This window comes from Mchenga conophoros, linkage group LG18, assembly GCF_057382185.1.
Source record: "Mchenga conophoros isolate Kocher_MC1m ecotype Shallow Benthic linkage group LG18, M_conophoros_male_GT1.1, whole genome shotgun sequence".
Lineage (NCBI taxonomy): Eukaryota > Metazoa > Chordata > Actinopteri > Cichliformes > Cichlidae > Mchenga > Mchenga conophoros.
Genome location: NC_140543.1, coordinates 5,909,246 through 5,920,158, shown reverse-complemented (window position 1 = coordinate 5,920,158; position 10,913 = coordinate 5,909,246). Strand labels below are relative to the sequence as shown.

The 10,913-nt window shown below is 39.1% G+C and overlaps 1 protein-coding gene across 1 annotated transcript; it reads right to left on the bottom strand.

Moving 5' to 3' along the window:
- Positions 1-3,595: 3,595 nt before the first annotated feature.
- LOC146553069 (uncharacterized) lies at positions 3,596-10,445 on the bottom strand. Its single transcript, XM_085255418.1, has 4 exons — positions 10,132-10,445; positions 9,090-9,305; positions 7,159-7,380; positions 3,596-5,143 (listed from the first exon to the last, which is right to left on the bottom strand). The coding sequence occupies exons 1-4, from the start codon at positions 10,292-10,294 to the stop codon at positions 3,801-3,803; spliced, it is 1,944 nt and encodes a 647-aa protein (XP_085111544.1). The 5' UTR covers positions 10,295-10,445; the 3' UTR covers positions 3,596-3,800.
- Between the last annotated feature and the right edge of the window lie 468 nt (positions 10,446-10,913).

The following is a 10,913-nucleotide window of genomic DNA, read 5'->3' as shown; positions in this document are numbered from 1 at the left end:
ATGTGCATTGTGTTCAGTTTTGCTTGCTGCTGTGTTCCCAGGTGTCTCCACTTCCCTAATTACCCCTCATCCCTCTGTCCTTTGTCAGAGTGTCTGTTCTCCTGCGTCTCCAAGTTCCTAGTGGTCTATCCCATTTAGGTTTTCCTGCTTAGTTCCTTGTTTCCGTTTGGTTTTCTTATTTTTGTTCTGTTTTGTCAATCAGCCTTAACAAATGCCTCTCCTTCAGTTAACTCATTTCAGTCACCACACGTCTGCATTTGGGTCTTCTCTCTGCCAGACAGACATAGATTTAACAATGTCTGTGAAGCTGGATTTAGGAAATGAGTGCTTAAAGTTTTTAGAACATGTTTATGTTAGCTAACTAATGACAGAACTGAGAGCTCACTGGAAAACAAGAAGATTTATAAAGATTGTTATCAGAGCATATCAGCTAACAGATGGGTTTTCCAAATCAGTGCAGCTAGCAAAACAATGTAGAACCACTTACTGCTCAAGAGACGCAGACTGAAAGTGGACACTATAGCCTTAATTTCTTAACATAAAAGTCCAGAACATCTTTATTGCAGCCAGGGACAAAAGTAACCCCTTAGACTGCTTTTTAGTTTTAGTTCCCGTTTTCCACTATCCTTTTTTTAAAACATTTCTTCTGCAGCCGCTATCAGGCTGCTATCAGTCTCTCCCAGAGGTGGTAAAAGTACAGACATTCTGTACTTAAGTAGAAGTACAAATACTACTTTTAAAAAATAAAAGTTTAAATACTGATTCAACTTCTCTATTCAAGTAGAAGTAAAAAAAAAAATACAGGCTCCGAAATGTACTTAAAGTAAGAAAGTGAAAAATAGTTCTTTGCAGGATGTTTCAGAAAGATTCTGGGTGGGCAGATCAGCAAATCTGATTTTCCCTTCAAACAGCTATACACAGGATGATTTCTTTAGATGACTCATCATTTAAAATACTTCAGTGCTTACAGTTAATGCAGACTCAGGCATGGAAAGGCTGGTGAAACGCGATCACTTTCAGTCGGTTAATCGCTGCATTTATGTTCGCAGAATTGAAACGTTCTCCAGAGAAGTATTTTGAAACACCTGGATCCTTTTCGGAGTAGCTGTTTATAGATTCAAACATGTCTCAGAGAAAACAACCCTGCAGATTTCTGAGGTAAGTTTTCTTTCTTTTTTCTGTAGGTCACTAACAGAAAAAAGACCCACACAGGTTCACCTCACAAATATATAATTGTTTATATGTAGGTAATGTCCTCAAGTTCTTGATAACCACTTTTTCCTCTCTCCCTCTTTTTTTCTCGTCTGCTGTTGTGTGTTTGTGTTTATTGTGTTGTCTCTTTCAAACAGCTGCCGGTCCTCACCTCAGCAGTGCTGCCGTCTCCTGTAACCCTGAATGGTTCTAACCTACTTTTTCTTTCTTGTTTCTGATGTTGTGGTAGTTTTTGTCCTCAGATGAGGTTTGAAGTGTCTGTGTTGTGCAGCTGGTCTGGTCTGTCTCTAGACAGCTCAGGCTGCACCCACCAGTAAATGGTGGAGGCTCACAAGGACATAGTCAACACACACAAGTTTCTGGCTTTCTGAACTCCTCTGCACGAGGGTTTCTTCGACGAGGGGAGGGCAGTGAGGCACAGCCCCCCGTCCCCCGTGGCCCTGCTATGCCCGCCATAGGGAGACCCTCTGCAGAGGACCTGAGAGAGCCAGGAACTTGTGAGTTGTGTACATCCACTCAGGCATCATTCATACTTGCTCTGTAGGCAGTTCCTGTCAGAAGGAAAAGGCAGAGCAGGAGCGCCGGGGGGTGGAAGACAGTGCCTCAGTGCCTCTCTCCTTCTGACATTGTGAAAAAACCCCAACAAATTTATAATTGTTTATATGTAGGTAATGTTCTCAAGTTCTTGATAACCACTTTTCCTCTCTCTTAGGGAAACCCTTTGCAGAGAAGCTGTCAGAGTTAGGAACTTTATAGGTTTTTGAGCTCAACATCATATTTATATAAAACTAAATTTTCAGTGAACATTTGAACCCCACTCGGTCGCGACAGATGGCCACCCCTTTCTGAGCCTAGTTATGTCGGAGGTTTCTCCCTGTTAAAAGGGAGTTTGTCCTCCCCACTGTCGCCAAGTGCTTGCTCATAGGGGATTTTGGGGCTTTGTTAAATCAACCGCTGAGAAGTTCACTGGCATCAAATTTAGGACACAGCAAATACGTAAATTTGTCATCAAGTGAGGAATCATCCATTTGAAACATATTCGCGAGTCATATTTAGTTTTGTATAAATATGATTTTAGGTACACTAAGGCCAATCACAGACTAATTTGTACAATTTGGGGGAAAATAAATACAAAATTTGGAGGAAATAGATTTGTCATTGTGTCAACACATCTTTGTTACATATGCAGTGCTGGTGTTATATTCTTAAGAGTTTGTTCATTTGATGAGTATATCTTTCTGCCTTGCTTCACATATTTACTGCTTCTTGGCTAGCTTTGGTCATGCTTGCATCAACACAGGTAGAAACAGATACACATCAGAGAATCACCATGCATCGGCCTATCTAAATGCAAATGGAAAACGACAAACCTCTAAATATAAATAACTTTTAGATTACTAAAGCTATCAATGGATCCACAGTTCCCAGAGTGAAAACACATTCATATTATGTTCAAGTCAGTTGTTATCCAATATTAAAACTATAAAATAGAATAAACACTATTTTTAGTTTACTTATTTAATAAAGAAATTTCTTAGAATTTTCAGAAAAACTAAAGTTATATATAGCAAATTAAGTAAGTACAAAGCAAGTAAAATTTTATTTGTATTACAATTTTCAACATAAACATCACAGAGTGCTTCACAAGAAACTAAAACATAAAAAAATAACCACAAGGAAATTTTAAAAGATGAGTTTTTAGCTGTTTTTAAACGAGATCACGAAGTCCCTAAATCCCAAGTTCATGCACACAGCTGTTGTCACGAACGTTGCACTCGCTTACGTCACTGTCATGAGACATTCTCGCAAAAAAAAAAAAAAATCACGGTTTAGTAACGCAGTAATGCAGCGTTACTAAACAGAGACACAGAAGGACAGATATTGTTCCTCACATTACTAACTTTTTCAATGAAGAAAGAAAGAACATTTTTACAATCTTCATTCAATGAAACTGGACCAGCAGGTGGAGCAGGAGCAACAATATCGCTAATGATGTCAAATAATACCTTGGGGTTACCTCTGCTCCTTGAAACTAAGTCTGAGAAATAAGCAGCCCTTGCATCTCAAACTGATGCGTTAAATGAAACTAAAAGGGCCTTTAAATGAAAGAGATTAACATGTAGACAAGTTTTCCTCTATAATACAACAGGAATTGAATAGCAAATACTGTCATTTTTTCACAGGGACGGTTCTGAGAGGACAAACATTGCCTAAAATAGAAAGACAATAATTATTAAAAAGATTTGTTAGTAAATCAACATCGTTATAGGAAGGTAAAACTAAATTCAAAATATCAGAAAATTTAGCAGCAGCAGTAGAGGAATTTAAGGTGCGAGACCTAACCGCATGTCGAACAGAAGAGAGGAACAGATGGAAAGTCAAGTTAAAAATAAATGTTTATTGAATCTTGTTTATATAGATAGATAGATAGATAGATAGATAGATAGATAGATATAGATAGATATGTGTGTGTGTGTGTGTGTGTGTGTAATAATCCAGTTTACTAGGATCTATGACACGATGCACGTTTACCAAATGTACACGTGCATGTAGCGAGAGACACCATTAACATTTTCTAAGAATGAAACTTAGCATCTAGCATCGTTTTTCATATGCATTTTCAACTGTACCGAAGAACTGAAACTTTTTCCACATGTGCTACAACAATAAGGTTTTTCACCCGTGTGGACTCTCATGTGTCTTATCAAGCTTGACTTAAGGATAAAGCCTTTCCCACAGCCTCTGCAACAGTGTGGTTTCTCACCTGTATGACTTTTTATGTGGCTTGCAAAATGTGCTGCGTTGCTAAATCTTTTCCTACAGGTGCTACAGTAATATGGCTTCTCACCTGTGTGAATTCGCATGTGTCTATTCAAATTTGTTTTTAAATGAAATCTTTTCCCACAAGTGATACAGGAATGTTGTTTTTCACCTGTATGAAAATCCATATGCATTTTCCAATACGGCTTCCACTTAAATCTTTTCCCACATGTACTACAAGAATATGGCGTTTCACCTGTGTGAGTTCGCATGTGTGTATTCAAATTTGTTTTTAAATGAAATCTTTTCCCACAAGTGATACAAGAATATTGCGTTTCACCTGTGTGAGTTCGCATGTGTCTATTCAGGTATGTCTTCTTACCAAAACCTTTTCCACAAATGCCACAAGAATTCTCACGTAGGTGAATTTTCATGTGTCTATTCAAATTTGTGTCTAGATGAAATCTTTTGCCACATGTGCTACAGGAATATCGTTTTTCACCTGTATGATATTCCATGTGTATTTTCAAATCTTCCTTCCGATTAAATCTTTTCCCACAGGTACTACAAGAATGTGGTTTTTCACCTGTGTGAAGTCGCATGTGTCTTGTCAAGTCTGACTTCCAACTAAATCTTTTTCCACAGTAACTACAAGAATGTGGCTTCTCACCTGTGTGAATTTGCATATGTCGTTTCAAGCTTCCCGTCCTATTAAATGTCTTTCCACAGCAACTACAACAATGTGGCTTCTCACCTGTGTGAATTTGCATATGTCGTTTCAAGCTTCCCGTCCTATTAAATGTCTTTCCACAGGTGCTACATGAATGTACTTTCTTGGAATTTTTAACCATCGGGTCTGCTATGATTTGATTCAAATTATTTCTGTGTAAGTCATTGTCCTTGCTTTCACACTGATCTGTGACAGGAGAGTTGTGAGAAAGGAGCAGGACACTGCTTGGTTCTGGTTCCCTGTAGTCACTTTCTTCACTAGCAGGAAAAGTTTCAGTCTCCTGCTTTTGTTCAAGCGGTTTTCCCTCTTCAGTGGTACCGAGTTCCTTGTGTTCCTCTTTAATCTGTGAAGGATCCTCCTGGTCCAGACTGGAGTTCGTCTGGTAGCAGACGTGCTGATATGTGAGCCCCTCCTTGTCCTTACAGTCATGTTGTGGAAAATCTGAAGGGACAGATTAAAAAAACAAAACATACATTTGAGAAATTACAAGGTAACCTTAACCATTAGCAGGTCTCCACATGGTAAGCATGTTATTCAGATATACCAGTGAAAGGCATGTTGTGGGGAGAAACTATTTTGCTGACTCAGTGAAAACCATTTTGGCTGCTCATTTACAAACTATATGAAAAAACACTCTTCTTCTGTGATCGAGTTAAGTTTAGAATCATATATTTCAGAAAGTCAAATATAAATATTTACCATACTTAACCCAATCCGGAATCTGTTTGAATATTTTTTCCCTTTCCATGCTGCAGAGCAAACCTCAAATTCTTGAAAACCGGCAGAACAAAATCTACACCCAAACTTTGTTGGGTGTAGATTTTATCAGAGAAGGTGGTGGACATTTTAAACTTACACTCACTTAAACTGACTTCTTATTTTCTCCTCAGCTTCTGCATCAGTTAATAGTGGCAATCTAATTTTTGTATCACCTATCAGGGGAGATTTCCAAAAAAAAAAAAGTCAGCTGTAAAAAAAACACAAACTATTAGATTCTCATAAATATTACTGTGTCGTACTTTCTGTGATATTAGGTGACTGTTGAGTCTGTAATTTCAGTGATATCTAAAATTGGTTCAACTGACTTAAACTCTTGCCTTGAACATCTCACATGTGTTTCACCAAGATTTTTGCTCCTGTTCAAAACTCATCCCCAAAATGTTGCATGAAAACCTTCTACGTAAAACTGATATCAGACCACCACCTCTTTCTTCTAGCTCCTCCATGGTTATCAACCTGCCTCTATGTGCTCCCAACAGAGAAGATGCCATAACCGACAACACAACACTGTGCGTTTGTGGTTTGATTCATATATGTATAACAGCAACAATCAAACATCAAAACTGGGCAAGAACAAAGATCAAATAAAACATAAACAGATCACCAAGGATGAGAAAATAAAGGTGATTTGTAACAAAACAAACAAAATGTAGGAGAAAACAAAACACTTGATATAGAAAGGCTTGTATTAAAGGTTAAATGGCAGAAAACACTTAAATGTTTATTTAAAAATTAGTCAAAACCTTTACATGACACCTAGTGAAGTACATTTTTATTTAGATTAACCATAAATTTCCTGAGCAGTCAATTCAATTCAATTTTATTTATATAAATGAATAGGATTAGGCTGCTCAGGGCTTCCCATGGTGCCCGAGTGTTTCTTCTTCACTCACCTCTTTTCGCGCTGTGTGTTTATACTACACCACTATCACATTTTATAGAATTGAATTATGGCACTCTCTGCTTTCCTCCCCCTCCACTCACCTCCAACTGGTTGCAGCAGATAGCCGCCCCTCCCCTTTCTGCTAAAAGGTTGCTTTTCCTCAAAATTGGGGACTTTAAAAAAGCCAATGTGAGCCAGGAGCTTTCAAATATAAACAGTATACTCGACCAGAGAGGAGAGGACATTGGATCACAGTTACAGCACGATTAGCGAAGCCTATCACCCTGTGCCGTGTGCTGCACTCTGACTTTCTGTCCACGTCATGATTATTCTGATGCACGCGTACAGAGGCTGAAGCTCTCCAAACCTGTTGTGAGGACTAAAAAAACTGGAGTAAGGAGGCTGTGGAGGAGAGACGCACGGCTTGGAATCTACAGACTGGGACACATTGAGGGCTACTTCTAAAGGCTGGGATGAGTTTACGACACTGTCACCTCCTATATCCACTTCTGCAAGGACAGCATTGTGCCAGGGTGAGTTTTAATAATGGCAAATCCTGGTCCTCCTCTGCGCTTCTCCCTGTACACTAACTGCTGCACCTCCAGCCACCAGTTTGTCAAGCTGATTAAGTTTGCAGATGACACCACCGTTATTGGACTCATCTTGGACGGGGATGAGTCCGTCTACAGGATGGAGGCTGAACGTCTGGTGTCCTGGTGCAGCCGCAACAACCTGGTGCCGAACGCCCAGAAGACAGTGTAGATTTATTGAGGACTTTAGGAAGCAAACATACCTATTCTTTGCAACTTTACTTCAGGGTTCCACATGATGTCCAGCTCCTGCCCAGTCCAGACGATGACATCTTTGGTTTTTGGCTTCAGTGAAAGCTGGTCACTTTCCTGATTGAGGGAGATTTCCTCTTGTTCATCTTTAGTCTGTGGAGACTCTGGGTCCTGCTGGTCCAGACTGGAGCTCCTCTTCTGGTCACAGACCTGCTGGTTATCCAGAACTTCATCTTCAACACAAGAACACAGGAAAATAGTGACTAATGTTATGACAAGAAAATGTCAACATAGTCAATATTCTGACCCCGAGTCTCCCTAAGCTTTAGCAACTTGACCTTTTTCTCATATTTAACAAACCAAACATTTCATATTCTGCTTGCTTGTAAGTGAAGAGAGAGTCAATGTAATGGATGTCTGGTGGGAAGGAGTTCCAGAGATCTCAAGAAGAATCTCTTGGGAACACCGCATTGGAAATGAGAATTCTTGGGAATTTACATTTTATGACTTGGTTGAACCGACAGGAGCCAGAGAGAAAATATTTAAACCAGTTTAAGAGTTTGTCAGTGATTCTAACAGAGGCTAAACTGTCAAGAAGGTGTTAGAGAGTGTTAAAGTGCTAATTTTTGTGACTGCCAGTGATTAGCACACAATATATAAAAAATTTAAAAAAAACATACAAAACCACACAAACAAATGAACAGCAGGATGATCTGAATATGACAATGAAAGCTAATCTTTTAATATTTTACTAATAAAATACCCTGGTCACTTTATTAGGTACACATTCCTAGTACTAGATTGGAGCCCCTTTTGTCCTCAGAACTGACTTAATTCTTTGTGGAGATTCAGCAAAATGCTGGAAATATTCCTCAGATATTTTGGTTTATATTAACCCGAGAGCTTCACACAGCTGCTGCATATCTGTCATCTTCACATCCATGATGCAAATCTTGTGTTCCACCACATCCCAAAGGTGCTCTATGAGGTTGAGAGCTGGTGACCTAAGTACAGTGAACTCACTGTCATTTTAAGGTAATGGTGTTGTAACCAATTATACTAATCAATTGTTGTATCCCATCTGCTTCAAGATTCAACATGTTATGTGTATTCAGAGATGCTCTTTTACATATCTTAGTTGCAAAATGTGCTTATTGGACAGTCAGGTTGAAGCAGTCTGTTCATTCTCTTCTGACATCAACAAGGAGTTTTCACCCAAAGAACTGCCCTCACTAGATTTTTTATTTTTCGGACTACTCTCTGCAAATCATACAGATGCTGGAAAATTTCAGCAGATCAGCAGTTTCTAAAACACTCAGTGGAGCCAGTCTGTCACAAACACCCACACCGCAATCAAAGCGATTTAAATCAGCGCTCACTTTGAACTTCAGCAGGTCATCTTGATCACATCTACATGCCGAAATGCACTGACTGCTGCAATGTAATAGGCTGATTACATTTTGGATTAAAAAGTAGCTGAATGGGTCTCTCAGATATGCAAGTGATATTTAAGGTCTTTAAGGTGTTTTAAATATTCCCTCTCATGCGCTGAACAGCAAAGAATTCTGTTCATATGCAGAAAGTCATCATTTATGAGGCGTACAAATCACTAGTCCAACTTGGTCCTTGTGGCCAATATCCACATTTTTCATTGCCTCAACGGTTTTCCTACATTCTGCGTACAGTTCTGAGCCAACATGACTTAAATCTATATGCAGAAAATAAAATATAGATTTAAAACCCAGTTTTTATTTTACTGTACTAACACAAAACATGTCTTCAGTGAGGCAGCATGCCAGGCAGGAATGCACACCGCCTGTCTTTGTGAGCTCTTTTCATGAGGAGTTAACTCTGATATCATCATGTGATGTTTTTATATGAGTCATATTCATTTCTGAATTATGAAATAATAATAATATTAATATATTACAGTTTTGCATACCTGTTGTGGTCAGCTTTACTCCAGGTTTACACAACAAATCCAGCTCTTCCCTTGTCCAGACATGAATGCCTTCAGCCTCCTGCTTCAGTTCAAGCTGCTCTCCTTCCTCACTGCTGCAGGTTTCCTCCTGTTCCTCTTTAGTGTGTGGAGGCTCTGGGTCCTGCTGGTGGAGACTGGAGCTCCCCTCCTGGTCACAGACCTGCTGCTCATCCAGACCTTCGTGTTCAACAAAGAGACACAAGAAAATAGTGACAATAGTCACCTATGGAGAATTAAGTTTATGGTTTCATGGATTCTTCCATTCTTGCAGACTTTGCCAGAGAAACATTTACTCATAGTCATTTGTTGATTGGGTGTTGTTATTAACCCTGCAGCTGTACAACTGTGGTCCAATTTTTAGATGTGACTGCCAGTGATTACCACACAATGTAAAATAAATAAATAAATAAATAAAAGAAAAAAAAACATACAAACAAATGAACAACAGGATGATTAGAATATGATAATGAAAACCTACAGCATTTTAAGAAGGCCGGTATATGTTAATGCTAATTTTCTAATATTTTACTAGTCAATGCACACTCAGTGGTCACTTTATTAGGTACACAGTGCTAGTTACGTGTATTCAGAGATTCTCTTCTGCATATCTTAGTTGCAAAAAGTCATAATTGCACCTACTGTTGCCTTCCTGTAGGTTGAAGCAGTCTCCCCATTCTTCTCTGACATAAACAAAGAACTGCCTTCACTAGATAATTTCTCTTTTCGGACCACTCTCTCTAAATCATACAGACGTTTGTGCAGATCGGCAGTTTCTGAAACACTGAGAACAGCCAGTGTGGCACAAACAGCCACACCACGCTCAAAGTAATTTAAATCCAACTCGCCTCCCCAAAACGACGCTCACTTTGAACTAACAGCAGGTCATCTTGACCACGTCTACATGCCGAAATGCATTGACTGCTGTCATGTAATTGGCTGATTATATTAAAAACTATTGTAAATCAACGCATGAATTTACTACTAATAACAGAAATCCCCACACCTGTACTGTGTGACTTTATCCCGGGTCTGATATCCAGCAGTCTTAGCCGACTGATCTCCTCCTCATACCGGACGATCGTTTTTTCAAACTCTGAGAAGATTTGTTCTGCGGCAGCAGTTAATCTCCCCTCTATAAACTCTCTCAGATGAAGAACTGAAGACATTATTGCTACAACAACCGATACATTCAAACTAAATTCTTCAAACAAAACTCATTCACGATGCAAGCGCTGAACGGCATCATTTCCGCTATTCTTCTTCTATTGAACTTCCGGTAGACTGGAAGTATCAAAGGCGCATTGCTGCCCTCATCAGGTCAGTCCAACAAAAATCAAGTCTGGCACTTTCCAGAAACCTGGATAAAGAATTAATGGTTTCAAATGACCAATTCATTGTGCATAAGGCTTCTTTCTGCAGACCATCAAACCATGCTTAACCCTTTCTGACTTACATGCCTCACACTCATACTGTTGCTTTATTATCATCACAGCAGCAGTAAAGTAAGAATGCTTTGTTGATAGAAAGATTTTTAAATATTTAAAGTCCCCCCCCCCCCCCCCCCCTTTTTGACATTTTTAATGTGTTCAGGTTAAACCGTGCTGCTTGATGTTACTGTGTGCCTGCTGTTTTCATCAACAGTCTTGTTCTGTTCTAAACACTCAGATTCTCTTAGCCTAGGTTGATATTTTTGCCACGCGATTATAAGGGATATCGTGGAATAAAGAAAATTCATTGATTAAAGTTTGATTTAATGGAAAAATCTTTAGTTTTTTCCAACATTTT

Excerpts from the sequence above, each read along its gene's own strand:
- LOC146553069 (XM_085255418.1), bottom strand. The coding sequence starts at position 10,294 with ATGTCTTCAGTTCTTCATCTGAGAGAGTTTATAGAGGGGAGATTAACT. Across the intron at positions 9,306-10,131 it reads GATAAAGTCACACAGTACAG|GTCTGGATGAGCAGCAGGTC; the intron begins GTGTGGGGATTT and ends TTGAACACGAAG. Across the intron at positions 7,381-9,089 it reads AGTAAAGCTGACCACAACAG|ATGAAGTTCTGGATAACCAG; the intron begins GTATGCAAAACT and ends CTTGTGTTGAAG.